Source organism: Aspergillus karnatakaensis (genome assembly GCF_047715665.1).
Source record: "Aspergillus karnatakaensis strain CBS 102800 unplaced genomic scaffold BJY04scaffold_102, whole genome shotgun sequence".
Classification (NCBI taxonomy): Eukaryota; Fungi; Ascomycota; class Eurotiomycetes; order Eurotiales; family Aspergillaceae; genus Aspergillus; species Aspergillus karnatakaensis.
The window spans coordinates 1,649-17,599 of record NW_027395814.1 but is presented as its reverse complement, the minus strand read 5'-3'; the positions used below and the strand labels follow the sequence as shown (position 1 = coordinate 17,599).

The window sequence follows — 15,951 nt, the reverse complement described above, 5'->3', positions numbered from 1 at the left end:
TTCCGGTCGGGAACCTTAAGATTAAGCCGAAGACCTGAGAAGCTTCGATTTTGCTCCATCAAGTTTCGCAGCAGAAAATTCGAGGGATATTGCTCTCCTCTGGAATGGGTATATTGCACTTCTCTTCAGTCGTTTCCTAGGCTTTATTGTCATTCATTTCTTATAAGATGAACCCTGCTTCGGCCTTCATCCCAAAGGCTACGGCTATTCCCGGCTGTATCCTGCGGACTTCGCGACAGTGCTCGAAACATAACCAGACAACTGGTGTTCGAACGACCGCGTCGGTGCGTCAATATCATGTTACCACGATTCATTCGCCCGTGAGGCGGCGAAGAGATAGCGTAATCTCGAAAAAGCGCCCGGATTTCATCCAAACTAGGGTAGGTAGACATTGATTTCACATGCCGATTCCTCACATGGCCAAAAAGCCTGACTTTTCATTTCACCCGTAGGGGTTTCACGCTACAAATATTCTTGCGGCAGTCTCCGATCCGTACAAGACCCTTGGGGTGGAAAAGAACGCCTCTGCAGGCGACATTAAAAAGGCCTACTATGGTATGGCAAAGAAATACCACCCGGACACCAATAAAGACCCAGGCGCGAAGGAGAAATTCGCGGAAGCCCAGACTGCATACGAACTGCTTTCGGACCAAAAGAAGCGCGAAGCGTATGATCGTTTCGGGTCGGCGGCCTTCGATCAGAATGGCGGCTTTGACCCGAGCGGCGGAGCTGGTCCGGGCGGTAATCCATTTACCGGTGGGGGAGGCTTCCATGGGTTTGGTGGAGGTTTTGGTGGAGGTGGTTTCCCCGGAGGGTTTGCGGGCGATATCAACTTTGAAGACCTTTTTGGGGCTTTCGCGGGAGGTGCTCGTCGTTCGGGCAGGGGCAAACGGGGGCCGTTCCAGGAGGTCCTCGTTGGCGAAGATATTGAGGTTCAGACCAGCATTTCGTTCATGGATGCGGCCAAAGGTACATCGCAAGACATTGTCATAAATCCTTTGAAAGAGTGCGGTACGTGTAAGGGTGACGGGTTGAAGCAAGGTGCGAAGCGCACTCAATGTCGCCAATGCAATGGTACTGGAACTCGGGTGCACATGATTCAGGGAGGCTTCCAAGTTGCGGCTACTTGTGACGCTTGTGGAGGAGCAGGTCTGATTGTTCCCAGAGGCTCGCAATGCGGCTCTTGCCACGGTAATGGAGTGGTCCGCGACCGCAAGACTGTTCGGGTTGACATCCCCGGCGGTGTTGAAGATGGTATGCGCCTGAGGGTGTCTGGAGAGGGTGACGCACCTCCTACAGGAACGGCGGCTGCGCCTGGTGCCCGAACACAGCGTGGTGATCTTTACGTCTCTATTCGTGTTTCTCCTGACGAGCGATTCAGCCGTTCCGGATCCGATATTCTCTACACGGCATCGATCCCTCTTACTACAGCACTACTTGGTGGTGAAGTCACCGTCCCCACCTTAGACGGCCAGGTTAAGGTCAAAATTGCAACTGGAACCGGAACTGGTGACCGCATCACACTCTCAGGCATGGGCATGAAGAAGCTAAGTGGTCGGTCCCGCGGTTTCAGCCCGACCGGTGACCTGCGAGTCGAGTTCAAGGTTTCCATGCCCAAGTACCTGACAGGCAATCAGCGCACTATTCTGGAAGTTCTTGCCGACGAAATGGGTGACATGACCGCCAAGCGGATCATGGATATCCCTAAGGATGGGTATGACCTAAGCTTTTTGGTTCTCGACAAGTATGTGCTAACCTCTAGTCATAGTGCTCCCCCGGCATCCGATGCTACGTCCGAAGATGCTCCCAAGAGCGAAGGTTTCCTCAAATCTGCATGGCACAAACTCATGAACCACAAGAACCCGACCGAATCCGGGAAACCGAGCGAAGACACAAGCAAGCAGAAATCCGACTCATCTTCCAACAGCAAGAAGGGCGAAGACGATAAGAAATCCGGTTCGGCTTGAGCGAAATAACAATTATATCGTTCGTATATTCTACCAACTAATCCTTTGTGTATATCATAGCGCCGGCGAGATTGGGGAGGGGTCTGTTTCTTCTGATTCAAGTGATATTCTGCATGTTGGGAAGCTCTTGCTGTATCTATTAGCTGTTCTTTACCAGGGACTGTCGTTGTATAGAGGCTGTCTCGGTCTGTACATTATTAGAGCCACAACATCTCTACTTCTCCGGATATACTCACCGTTCTATGGTATTTAATTCGAGGGTAATAATAGAACAGTCAACAAGATTCAATAGCGCCTTAGGTCTTAAAGGAAGGATTATTGATCCCCCGCGTGGCTGTCAAATCATCACATCCCGCCACTGTCGAATCAGCTCGACTCCAACCACTGCAATTTCCGCCGCTGAATATCATCACAGTCTAAGTCACATCCTCCGCCGCCCGCCCCCTCCCCACAGTCATTCATCCTCTCCTTTTTACTTACCTCGTTCCCCTTCATCTTCGCTTGCTCTTATTTTCATCATTCGCTTCTTCCAGCATAGCGTACCATTCTATCGCTTGTTGCTTGTCGCCTCAACCTCCTCCCCCGCTCTCCATTAGGTAGATGGGAGCTCCCCGCTCCTCCACGGCAAGATGGTTCAGTCGCCTATGATATCATGTCCCCTTAAACAGACAAACGAAATTGACTGGGTTCAACCTCTCAAAGACTATATTCGCCAAAGCTATGGCGAAGATCCCGAGCGCTATGGTCAGGAATGTGCTACACTCAACCGGTTGCGCCAGGACATGAGGGGCGCTGGCAAGGATAGTGCGACAGGCCGGGATTTACTCTATCGATACTACGGGCAGCTAGAGCTCTTAGACCTCAGATTTCCTGTGGATGAGAGCCATATCAAGATATCTTTTACCTGGTATTGTGCCCAAAACGTGTGGTGACCGCAACTCCGCTAATGATGCAATGCCACCTATAGGTATGATGCCTTCACCCATAAGCCAACGTCGCAGTACTCCCTCGCCTTTGAGAAGGCCTCGATCATTTTCAATATCTCCGCCGTTCTTTCCTGCCATGCCGCAAACCAAAACCGCGCAGACGATACCGGTCTGAAAACCGCCTACCACAACTTTCAAGCATCCGCCGGCATGTTCACGTACATCAACGAGAACTTCCTTCACGCTCCTTCAACCGACCTTAACCGCGAAACCGTCAAGACCCTTATTAGCATAACGCTCGCTCAGGGTCAGGAGGTCTTCCTCGAGAAGCAGATAATGGACAACAAGAAGGCTGCATTCCTGGCGAAACTGGCAAGCCAGGCATCATACCTCTACGCTCAGGCCATCGAAGGGACACAAGAACACGCCAAAGGAATATTCGATAAGGCATGGGTCACTTTATTGCAGGCTAAGTCGGCACATATGGGATCAGTGGCGTCATACTACCAAGCGTTAGCCGACGGCGAAGCAGGCTCGCACGGAGTGGCTGTTGCTAGATTGCAGCTAGCGGAAAAGCATTCCGCGGCTGCCTTGGGATGGGCGAAATCATTCCCTTCTTCAGTGTCGCCAAACACCAACCTAACCTCAGAAGCCGGCCCAAATCTGGTGGATATAGTCAAATTTCATCTCGCGAATGTCCAGTCCCAGCTCAGTACCTCTATCAAGGACAATGATTTCATTTACCATCAACCCGTGCCCAGCGAAGCTGGTTTGTCTGCGGTATCGAAGCTGCCGGCAGCCAAGGCAATCCCCGTCAGCGAACTGTATCAGGGCCAGGATATTCAGCGAATTATTGGCCCTGATATTTTTCAAAAACTTGTGCCCATGTCCGTTACGGAGACGGCAAGTCTCTATGATGAAGAAAAGGCGAAGTTGATTCGAGCAGAGACAGAAAAGGTTGAGACTGCCAATGGAGAGATGGCAGCGAGTCTGGACTATTTCAAGCTCCCAGGTAGCTTGAACATCTTAAAGGGAGGAATGGACCAGGAAATGTCAGTTGATGAGGAGTTTCAACGGTGGTGCCAGGAGTTGGCAGGCCATGACTCGTTTTCCAAAGCCTTTGATACCTTGCAAGACCGCAAGTCGGAGGTTCTTGCGCAGCTCGATCAATGCTCCAAGCAGCTGGACCTGGAAGAGAGTGTATGCGAGAAAATGCGCTCCAAATATGGCGCCGACTGGAGCCAGCAGCCTAGTGGTCGATTAAATACAACGCTTCGCAGCGATATCAGAACATACCGAGATACGATTCACGAAGCTAGCGCCAGCGACTCTCAGCTTTCTGCAACTCTACGCCAATACGAATCAGACTTTGATGAAATGCGATCCGCCGGAGAAACAGACGAGGCAGATGTCCTTTTCCAGCGCGCAATGATCAAAGCGGGCTCGAAACAGGGTAAATCCAAGAACGGCGTTACCAGTCCCTACTCTGCGACAGAGGGAAATCTATTAGATGATGTTTATGATGATGGAGCCCCGTCCGTCGCCGAACAGATTTCTCGAGTGGAAACCATCCTGAAGAAGCTAAACCTGGTCAAACGGGAGCGTGCGCAGGTGCTGAAGGATTTGAAAGAAAAGGTAGGTTCATTCCAAGGGTGTCGAGCAAGATAGCCTCGCAGCTGACAGCGGGGGATTATAGGTGCACACCGACGACATCTCAAATGTACTAATTCTGAACAAAAAGTCCATCACCGGCCAAGAGACTCAACTCTTCGATGCCGAGCTGGAAAAGTTCCGACCTCACCAAAACCGATTACTTCAGGCCAACCACAAGCAAACTGCATTGATGAAGGAACTTACAAAAACATACGGAGACTTGTTGCAGGACAAGCGAGTGAGAGCTGAACAGTCGAAATATGAAACCATCACTCGGCAACGCAACTCGGTCATGGCCAGATACAAGAAGATATATGACTCTTTTAACAATCTCCGCTCGGGAATTGTCCAAGCCCAGACATTCTACACGGAGATGACCGAGACAGTGGATAGCCTGAAGAAGAATGTCGACACCTTTATCAATAACCGGAGATCTGAAGGCGCCCAGCTTCTGGGCCAAATCGAACGCGAGAAGGCGAGTGGCACATCCGACCACGAGGAACGCGAGCGAGAGAAACTAAGGCAGCTCATGGAGCGCCTGTCTACAGAGCCCAAGCCACCCTCTGTTCCACCACCTTCGTCGGCCACCGGTCCAGCTAAAGCCAAATCCCCACCGCCTCCTGTCAAGACACCAGCATACCCTTCAAATATCGCCCCTCCGAAGCCGTCACCACACTTTCCTTCCGCCGTCCCACAACAGCATGGCACCCCGATCTCTCACTCCTCATCTCCATACGGTCAGTACATGCCACCAGGCACTGGCGTGTCCTACCTCCCATCCCAGTCCTTCCAGCAAGGTGCTGCCGCACCTCTCTCCGAAGGCTATAATCCAATGGCATACCCGATCCCCGCCTCATCCATGTCACCTCCGCCGACTCAGCCGTTCTATTCTCCAACTCCTACCCCATTTTACACAAGCCCTACACCCCCTGTCCCTTCTTCCCAGTACATGCCTCAAGGTTACGTTCCCCCACCACCGCCTCCTCGACCCCAGCAGACCAACTACCAACCTACTACTGGCCCATTCCCATCAGGGCCTGGTGGCTACGCTCAGGCCAGACCCTACGGGAGCAGCCAGCATCACAAAGCCCAGTCGCAGTCATCCCCTCTACCCCCTCCTTCGTCAACCACCCCCGATCCCTGGGCCGGCCTAAACAACTGGAAATAGGCAGGCTTCTTACATCTAGTCTTGCTTGGGGTGTCTTCTTCCTCCTCTGTTCATCTCGAACCATGAAGAGCTACGATAGATTACGTATGGGTGTACCCGATACTATGTCTTATTCATCATAATCTTTACGTGTATGTATTTGCATTTGGGCGCTTACATCAATTTACGCCAATAATTTTCGTTTCGTATCTTAGTGGTTACTTGATTATCACTTGCACTCTATCATAGCTCTTGGGTGATATACCACGGCGTGTTATGATTAAGCGCACTGACCTCGGCTCACTCGGACTGTGGCCGAAATGTATCTTATGTGCGCACCTTTGGTGATACCTCATCGTCATATCAGGAGACGGTCGGACTTACTACGCTGCGCTGCAAGGCACAGAGGCAAATGAAAGAGCAGCACCGTTGCTACCGCGAATCTCAATAAGACCTGGGTATGAGAGACTAACAATCAGGTTACTGTAGCTTAGCATTCGCTGGTTCGTAATTGCAATACACTTGAGCACACGGCAAGTGGATAACCGAGACAGAGATGCAGCTCTAGCCACCGGTTCCTAACCAACAGCCGCAAATGAAATAGAGTATGGGAGATAGCATTGGTAGATTTGGACTTGGTTTGAAGTAGATTTTCTTTCAATCTGGGCCTTGGGCGCCAAGATAAGAAACTCAAGGTGGAGTCTTATTATAGAAAAAAAAAAAAAAAAAAAAGAACACAAAAGAGGTCGATAAGGTATGCTGAGATCAAGAATGGGTATCATGGAAAAAGGGAATGTGAATATGGGTATAGATGAGAGCTGTCGGAACCGAGAAAAAACCAACCCAACCAAGAAGTAAATTGGTGTCATGTTTTGTACAGGTGGGTGAGAATGTGCCGAACCAAACGCCAACGGTGACGAGAAATCCCAAGATCGCGATGAAGGAGGTATAAGAGAAGTGGCATTATGGTTGGAATCTCAGGCGAAAATGCCGCCCTCGACCTTCTTCCCGCACCTTGTACAAAAATCGTGCGATTGCCTCCTGCTCCACGAGACCGGCGCTATTGAAATGTTTTCGAACGGCCGTGGCAAGCTGAGTCTTGCCAACTCGATCTTGACCAACGATACGATTCAAAATATCCTTTTTATTGTGTGTGCTCGAGCTCTTGGGAAGATTGTGTAAGGTTCCGTTGAACCCATTGGTGCGACTGCGGTTACTCTGGGCGCCTCTTGAGGAGCCGTTCGGTTGCTGGGCATCGTCTTTCAAAAGTTGCGCGCGCTGGGCAGCAATGGCTGTTGGCGACAGAAGGCCAATCCCTCGTGAAAGGAGATTATGTGCGTATTCGCTCGAGTGGGCGCTAGGGCAGGTCAACTTATAAGCGTGTCGGTAGGAATGGAGGAATTCGAGTTGCATGTCGGACCAGGGGATCTGGAGGCAAAAAAGAGACGTTAGCTGAGCCAAATCTGATCCAGTTGCATTGCCATGGGGTCGGTTCCGTGAGTAAGAAATAACAAAATGCTAGGATGGTTCCGGATTGCCCAACAACATACTCTTGGAAGATTGTCTAGCTGTTCTCCTTGTGTAGCGGGGGCGCTGGTAACGTTGGCAGAAACTTTGACTTCCCGGGATACTGATGCCGTCGCAACCCCGGTAGCAGCTTTCCTCCCTTTGGCTGCTGCTACCTTAAGCTCTTTAGTCGTTGTGCTTGAAGCCTCGGATCGTGAGTCGTCCTGAACGGCTGTCGTACGTTGGCGCGGGGGGGGCATGGCGGGTGAAAGGCTTTCCAGAGGCTTGATAAAGTGAGGGAACCAAGGAAGTGATTTTTCTGCAGACAGTAGGAATCAAGAGGGCCCCGAATGACAGTAGAAGTTACAATTGAGGCAAAAGAGCAGATGGTGTGGGATTCATGGCTGCTGAGAGCATGAAAGATGAACTTTTTCGGCTTCGGCCCCCGGGCATTTCTAGGCGGCAAGACGCGGCAAAATTCCCCGGCGCGACATCATCGCCCGAAGCGGTAATATGACGAAATGTCAGGCTCCTGCCACAGCTCTGCCGGGAAACAGTTCATCGCCCTTCTCTCGAGATTGATTCTGTTCTTCTGCACTGGACGTTGTTCAATTCATCCCGAGAAGTCCTTTGTGTACGTCTACCGTCAAAATGCGACCTGAAGCAACAAAGCCAGGCTAAAAGCTTATGGCAAGTCTGCGACCCGTAACTCTTCAGGTGGATAGATAAGATTGAAGATGCGGTTCAGGAACCGAGAGTCGACTTATCCTCATACTGTGGAGAAACAACCCTGCTAGAGGTGCGTGGTTGAAGGGTGGTTCGGTTCTCCATCTTGTACAATTATACGGAGTGAATAACAATTAACTCCAGGAGCCCTCACATCACGTGTGATAATAGGCAATAATTCCAGGTGGTTGTACGGAGTAAGGTTGTTTGGAAGCAAGAAGATTCGAACTTGACTTCTTTGGGGCGTGTTCTTTACCCCCTGCAAGGAAGAAGCGTCGCGCCATTCGAACGATGGATGGAGCAAACTGAATTTTCCGCTCACCGCTGTGTCGAGTCCGATATCCACACCGACCCATCACGATCTCAAAGCACTGGGCAGTGGGCAGGCTGGTAGTATCAAGCTGGCCGGTGTGAAATTTTGCAGATACGAGGAGCAAATAATCCCTCAAACCTGTTGCCCTGTTGGAACCACATGCTGGGGACAGGACTTCTTGGACCCCGTATGGCAGTATGCTCGCTCGCATCAAGGAGTCTCGATTCTCGAAGTCTCCTCTCGATACCGAGGTACAGCCGAGCCGTTAATCAGATAAGGCAGGGATAGTTACACAGCTGCCGAAAAGGGTAATCCGACTCTGAAGCCGAGAATGCTGCCTCGCCATCACAAGCAAATTGGGGGTTCATGCTCTATCAACACGACAGTAGTAGTGATCACGCCGGCTCAGTTTCCCTCTCAAGAAGAGCTCAGACCACTGCCACGGGTTTCGGGACATGGTCGGCACAGATGGAGGAGATTTCGGGACGGCAATACCGAGGCCAAACCTGGCCGTGGCCGGGACCGCGGGCATTTCCCCTCAAGGAGCAAGTCGTGGAGAGTCAGCCTATCTCGCCTTCGTCCGGACATTGCCCGGGCGGAACGCCCGCCCTGCGAAGAAGGAAAATCTTCCCCCTCTTCACCGAGGCACCTATTTGGACGTTGGAAAGAGAAGTCGGAGGGACCTCTTGGGGCAGCTTAGGTAAGAAAGCTCCTCTTTCTCCGCAATCACACCACTGAGGGTTGGAGACCGCATCACGCCCCCTGCCAATCCCGATATTATCCCGATTTCTCCCGACTCTGTTGCTTTCTGCTTCTGCACGGCATGGTCGAGATGCTCATCGATCGAAGCCCTTCCTTGTTGACTTTGGCCTTGACCTTCGATTGAGAGCTCATGTAGCGGGGAATTGACGGAGTCCGTTTAACTCCAGGCCTGATCACTCAGTCGATGCGCCTGTCTCACGCAGTTAATCTTCTCTGTGAAGCTGTGATCCAAACTCCAGCTGCGGGAGATTAACATCGCTGCCATCGCAAAGCGCAGCCACTGAGGTTGGACCATGTCTCGACTCCTAACTTTAGCTGCAAATAATAGAAGGATGACGCCATCAAAAAAATCGTTTTGCTTTGGGTTGTTGCTCGCGAAGCTAAACGAATCCGGCCGAATTGACCACCATTTTTCCTTGCGATTAGGGTTTGCCCCACAGCAGTATCCCCAAACTCACATAGTACTAATTGAGTGGGCTGTGGTGGTTAGGTCAACAGACCAGGGAATGTGCCCCGTATACTACAGAGTAATACCTGGCAGTCATTCCAAAGGCGAAGCGTTAATCTTTACATAGTAGTACGCAGAGTGAGTCCCAGCCCAGGGTATACGCAAATGCCATTACCAATGCCTTGTCAAAGATGTGTGCTGAGACTTCTGGGGAAAGGAATATTACTCCAGTGTCCAGGCTTCGGGTCATAACTACTGAGTAACTACCGTCGAGGTGAGACTAGTGGCTACGGTACGAGCCAATGCATGTGAAATCGTGCTTCATCACGACAATCACAGGCCTCAACATGATGTTGCGCCATTGCAAAGCCAATTCCAAGTCTTGTTCAGGGAACATGGCATTTCCACACAATGCCCTTCTTAGGACACTTGGATTATCGTCGGCGGCCGATCTTCTTTTTGTCCGCTTTAGTGTCGCCGGATTTTCTCCAGCTCCAAAAGCTCAAGCTCCTTACCATCCCAGTCCTATAGTGCATGATGCATGCAGGCTAGTACCTCACTAGCAGCAGCTAACCAAGAGCTTCGGCAGGGACTGCCACAGGCCACGCGGAGTCACGGGCTCCGTAGAATCAGATGTTTTCTTACGGTATGTGTTATGGAAAGGCGATCGACTTCTCCATGCTCCAATTGTGTGGATTGTGGAGAAAACTACTCCAAGAGAGAGTCTGGAGATAACAGTGATTTCCTGGAGAACATTTTCCCGACTTGTCAATCGAGGGCTCAATTTCAATAACCGACTATCGGATACATACTCCGTACATCCCGGGGCAACTCCGGGGAGAAGGCTTCAAAGGTCAGCCACAGGTGGCGACTGGCGATATGGTTCGCTTTCTCGGGCCAGCAGCCCGCGAAGAGTGTGAACTGGCCTAACTGGGCCATTTCAGGCGACGTGTCATCGGCTCATTAACCTCCTTCTAACAACCGAGTCAGAGAGAAACCGACGCCAAGTCTCGATATCAGCAGCTCCGCCTCTCCTATCTCGAAATCGCGGACTTTGTCCGGGGGAGATATATCCGGGGGGCGAATTCCCCTTGCGCCCCAAGTTTGAGACTGAGTCGCGCACATTTGGCCGGGTGGTTTACCGTTTGCAACTATCATGAAGGCTCTGTCGCAGCCGAAGGAAGAACTTCGGGAGGTGTTCCATTCACTGCCATGCTCTTTCGCTGAAGAGAATCAGCCTATATTTTGCTAGCCAGGTTAATTTGAACGTCTCGAAGAAACCCTTTCAACACAAGTCCAGAACACAGTTTCCCCCTCCCTTCTAGATTATTCCCTGGCACCGAGATTCTGGACTGGCGTCTGAAGCTGAGAGCTGATAGATTAAGTTACATCCCCGGAGACCGTTAAGCCGGGGGCCCTGAGCAGGGGGGAAATATCTATTTCCGCCAATCAATTCCACCAGAGACAGTCAGCAACGCAAGACAATCGATATCAATTCAACAGAGAAAGGCAGAATTAGCCGGCACCATATGATACTCGCAAGTCCATCTCCGATGGGTGATATGAGAGAACCGCAATCCGGCAGAATTGCGGCCCCGCATAAAGTGTCATCGAAATTGAAGCTGGGGAACGGATTTCCCTTTGCGATGCAGTGATATCAGCATGATACAGAATCCCTGTCTGATTGGGCCATAGCTCCCCCGTCCCGTTCCAGAAGTTTGTGGATCCTTCGATCGCTGGTCTTGGTCTCGTTCTTGGTACCTTGTGGGGTGAGATTCTGACCAGGGCTGTCCCATTTAATTTTTATTTTCGATCGTTCCGTGTGCGTGGGTGTAAGAGGAGTGTTGGGCGTGGTTGTTGGCGCTGTGACGGCGGCACATCGGCAGTACGCTGGTTTGGACATTACGGTATGGTAACAAATGAGCTCATCCGGGGCTCTGGTCTCCGATTGATGACCTTATCTTTTGAGATAAGCGATCTCTCCAGGCCACGCACTTCCCCTCCATCTCATCGCAACGAGGAATGGCGTTACAGAACAGCACAGCGGATTCAGCTCGCCGGACTTCCCAGGGCGGATACTCTTGCTGACTGGACGGGCATGTTGATTGTTAATTTCACGATAACATGGTGTCAGATAAGGTCGACCTCGTATGCGGCTATGAACGCGAGATAGGACCAAGTTCGATAAAGCTATTGGTTCGTTCGAACGTAATCGAAGGCCTTGGAGTGTTGGTATGGTTTGCTTGCCCATCTCCAGCTCTCTTCCCCAGATTCTGGCCCCCGCGCCGCATTTGCTAGCCGCCAGGAGGTCACATCATCTTCTTGGGGGCGAATTGAACGGGTTCGATAACGACGTCGTATGTGCCCGGGTGATTTTTCAAGGTCGTCTTCGGTTTCATGGACCAGTGAGAGGGAAAAGTCGACGAGTCATCCTGATGTAAGATTCACAACAGGTGCTACTACCTATCTTCACCTCCGTGTCCTCCGGGGTAATATTATCCATCCATGAACAAAGATGCTCTGGCCTTATGGCATGGCATGGCATCATATCGGATGAGTGATCACAACCAATAATTTCCACCGCCTCTGTTGGGAGTTTCCAGGGACTAGTTGATAGGTCTGGTCTAGGCTTACTATCCTAGCAATCGATGCCAACCTTGCCAAGGTCGGGTAACACAAAAATACGCTCCAAGGGTGCAGATGCAATATATATAGCAAGCACCCTGGATACAGATATTCATTTACAAACTCCGCGCAACCTTGGCGAACCTGCATCACCCTTGCTCTTTAAGTAGCATGCATATGCTAAAGGGAAGGGAATTGGGGAACGGGCCTCCTTGTGTAATGGGAGTTGATATTGATGGTCAACTTGTTTAATTCGGTGTTTGACGGGGAGGAGGCGTGTGCAAGGAAGCTCGAGATGATTAAGGGGACATACATAGTACTTATCTTGTCAAGACCAGATTGAGAAGTACTTACGGCAGCGGGTGTAGCAAGCAGGTGAAAGCGCACCCTACTCTATTCTGCCTTGCGACACTGTCATGTACAGCGCGTTGTATAGTTAGCTGCCAGTTTGCCGTAAATCGATCTTTCGCTTGGTACCGCACCTAGCTTCGAACCAAAGACTTAATTAATAGGACACGGTGGAAACAAGCAGACTCACCAGGAATCAGGATACGCCCTCCCCCATGAAGTAAATCTTCACAGCAACATTGAAGAGAACAAAAATTAGGCATTGTCAATCACGGACAACATCCGTGATCGGCCTACTGCTCACTGGAGTATGCTCGCCTGATTTTCACCAGCCGCGCACAAGACCATTCTCTAGAGAGGCACGTGGGCGATCACACCCTACAGTACTCCGTAGTGTAGAAGAGACTTAGTCAATTATCGCCGGCGATTGCGCGAGACGGTGACTGCGAACCCTCAGCGAGATCGGGTGGATCGTTTCGCGGACGATTTCGGATCTTTGCTGTGACTCGTGAGTCGTGAGTGCGTATACCTACCCAGAATGGAATTATGTTGTGGGTTCGATGATTTGCAAGCAAAAATAGGTAAACGAGGCCGAGTTTCCGATTTGAAGGATTCGATATACCACCCCGCAATGATTTACGTACTGTGGAGAGAACCACGCCGTTTATCGGGTTCCAAGTTCCAAGTCAAATCCACTCGAAATCAATGGCATCTTCAAACGTTGGATGTCCGGATGGCAGACGCAGAAGTTGATGTTTCTGTTATCTAAAAAAATTTATCAGTAGTTCGTATCACGTACCTTAAAAGATAGAGAATCTGTAACCGTTCTCTCCAGGTTTTGATAAGAGAGACTTGCCCTCCTTGGTGGGGTTACTTTTCTCCACGAGTCTACGGATAACAAGGGCCCCAAGATTTGTGATCCCTGGCTTGACTGATTGATGGGTGAAAATGAGTGCGGAGAACATGGGGAATTGTGATGTTGGGGTTTGATCATCTGTGAGTCAAGGCTGTGACCTTGCCGTAGTTGCAGAAACTACGCGTACTCCAGTCGAACCTAGGCCAGGAGGATACATGGCGCTGCCGCCTTTGATGACGATTAAAGGTGACATTGGCATGCTGGCCACGGTGCTGTGTTACAGATTTTTGGTCGCGCGCCAATTAAGGTGTGAGGAGGCAGCATACCGTGGGAATCATCATAGTGACAAAAAGAAGATCGGATTGTCGCATCATTATTGACATCAAGATGTGACAAATTCGCTCGGAGATCTGCCACCGATCACTTGTGGGGGGGCGTTGTATAGTCCGTACTCCGCTGTCTATCGGGATTTGAGCAGGCCCTAGGGTATCAATGAGATACGGAACAGATTTTGGGGGGGTCCTACGCTCCAATTATCCATAGTATGTGGGATAGTCTGAGATCGTGTGTCGGCTCCGAGATGCTATGCTTAGAGGTTCTTGATGGGCTTTTTGGAAACCAATGGGACGCGACCGCGGATGCAGTGGTTGACTGCTAATCTATCTTCCCTGCACGGGCAGCCGGGCTTCGATAGATGGTCGACGAGACCATTCAGCCGCCATTATCAAAGCCCGTGACAAGTCCCGGTGGAGGATCAAGTTCGTCCGCGCAATATCGAGCTCAATCCTACGCGGAAATGAACTCCCCGCAAAGTTGGATGAGGGGAAGCTGGACTTCGGCAAAATGCGGAAAAAATAGCCCGCTGGACAATTATTCCATTCTGCGGAGTAGTAACTCCGTACTATCACTGTTGCGCCAATTATCCGGACAGTGAGAACCCCAGAGTTCGTCGATATCGACGGTCTCCTGTGTGCCGCTGCTTTCCGAAGCCAAATTCTGGTACCTGCGTTACTCCATATCTGCGGTCCCACGATGTCGGATTTACCAGTTTGAGGGGTATTGAGGCTGTGGGGGGATATAGCCGACTTGCCAGCGCCAAGTACAATTCGCAATTCTGCCTATCTCTCGGCAGTCGGCCCGGCATCTGCTGTGATTGTGAAGTATCAGACTATCAGCTGAGACAAAACCCCCACTACTATGCGGAGGGGTCTCGAAAAAATGAGTCCGCACACTTCGTACTATCACAGACGGTTGTCTTGATCATGATGAGATGGTTAGGCTCAAACTCTTCGAGCACACGACTGTGTCAGGGAGATAATGATATGACAATAGGGGTCAACGAGAGCTTTCGAGCTGCGCCCTGCAAATAGAACAGCTGTTTACGAGTGCCTCGCGGGCGAATCTTTGCACCGCCTTCAGCCCACGAAGCTCAGGGATGACTTTTTTGGGGCCGCGTCACGATACCTCCATATTTGCAGGCTATCGCGGTGAGCGTCGAGTCTCCAGGAAAGGGGAGTGTCGGGAAATACGAATAATATTCTTCGGACCCTATCAAGAGCTGAAAGCGACGCCTGGTGATCATCCGCGTCTATCCTATCAGGCCAGGGGATGCAGCCACGATACTGCCAAGTTTGGTGGGGAATGCCATCCCTTCTCTCCTTTTGTATAGCGGAGATAACAACCCTTTCGAAAAAGAAGGCCGGGATTCCATTTTGCTTCACTTGAGACTCGATGCATCGGTTGAGTAGAATCAGTATTAGGTTGCCTGTTTTGGTCGCTTCCCAATTCTCTGTCGCTTGACGCCGCATTTAATAAGATCGACGAACAAACAGGATCTGAACGCAGGCATGCTGTCCGTAGGCAATAAGGACGGGGTGCTCCGTGCTTCAAGAGGTTGAAGCTGGCTAGTAATGGAATTAGGCGATTCCCACCCGGATTCGCCATAATTCGCAATTGTGTGGCCTGTGCCAGCAGGGACCCCCGGGGCTATTTGTGATCGACCACTAGGAAGAGCAGGTCCGACGGCTTTCTGCATGCTGTCCACATCCTTGGATCTTTCGTCACTGGCTACTGATATTGGAAAATCAGGTTGATTAGGCAAAAATACATCTTGAATTTGTCCCTTGCGTTGACGGGGGTCTCGAGGTGAAGAGGTTGGTGCTTCAGTAGTAGAGTGTGGAGTTGCGGAAGGGAGAAAAGCTGGAGGTCGGAGGTCCAGCTGAAGCAGCAAGCTGCCCCAAATGCGGGCCAACGTGCCTCCCTTATGGCGTTCTTGGCTGAAATCAGATAGAGCCAACCAACTCAAACCATATGGCATACAGCTGGAGGACTTGTCCATAATGACGAGCATCACCGGCCCTAGCCCTGGCTAACTGAATAATATTATCATGTCCGTTTTCACGTCGAGCCCTGTCTTGAAGAGTTTGTGCAGCATACCAATTGTTCGGTCATAGTAAAGGGTGGATCTAATGCCGAGTGCGGAGGACAATTTCCGCGCAGGCCCCCTTGTTTTCACCAAGGTCCTCTTTCTTTCTGCTTTTCTGGCATGGCATGCGGACTGCACTCTACTCAAGCCTCAGTACGCAGAAGTTGAAAGGAAGGACCTCGATGAAACAAAGCCGGTCACAGATCCTTGTCTCTGGAAGAACTATGTATGCTGAATCCTCGAGCCTAC

The 15,951-nt window shown here is 50.9% G+C and overlaps 3 protein-coding genes across 3 annotated transcripts; 1 reads left to right on the top strand and 2 right to left on the bottom strand.

Moving 5' to 3' along the window:
* Positions 1–167: 167 nt before the first annotated feature.
* On the top strand, positions 168–5,714 carry BJY04DRAFT_211924 (BRO1-like domain-containing protein; the record flags this gene model as incomplete). Its single annotated transcript, XM_073714469.1, has 6 exons — positions 168–380; positions 453–1,714; positions 1,769–1,956; positions 2,568–2,874; positions 2,935–4,528; positions 4,590–5,714. 6 exons carry the CDS (start codon positions 168–170, stop codon positions 5,712–5,714), a joined length of 4,689 nt encoding a protein of 1,562 aa, XP_073564417.1.
* Positions 5,715–6,656: 942 nt separating this feature from the next.
* BJY04DRAFT_224826 (histone deacetylase complex subunit SAP30 Sin3-binding domain-containing protein) lies at positions 6,657–7,459 on the bottom strand (the record flags this gene model as incomplete). Its single annotated transcript, XM_073718072.1, has 2 exons — positions 6,657–7,121; positions 7,244–7,459. 2 exons carry the CDS (start codon positions 7,457–7,459, stop codon positions 6,657–6,659), a joined length of 681 nt encoding a protein of 226 aa, XP_073564416.1.
* Positions 7,460–15,033: 7,574 nt separating this feature from the next.
* On the bottom strand, positions 15,034–15,615 carry BJY04DRAFT_224825 (uncharacterized protein; the record flags this gene model as incomplete). The annotated part of the gene is made up of 1 exon (XM_073718071.1): positions 15,034–15,615. The coding sequence occupies one exon, from the start codon at positions 15,613–15,615 to the stop codon at positions 15,034–15,036; it is 582 nt and encodes a 193-aa protein (XP_073564415.1).
* Between the last annotated feature and the right edge of the window lie 336 nt (positions 15,616–15,951).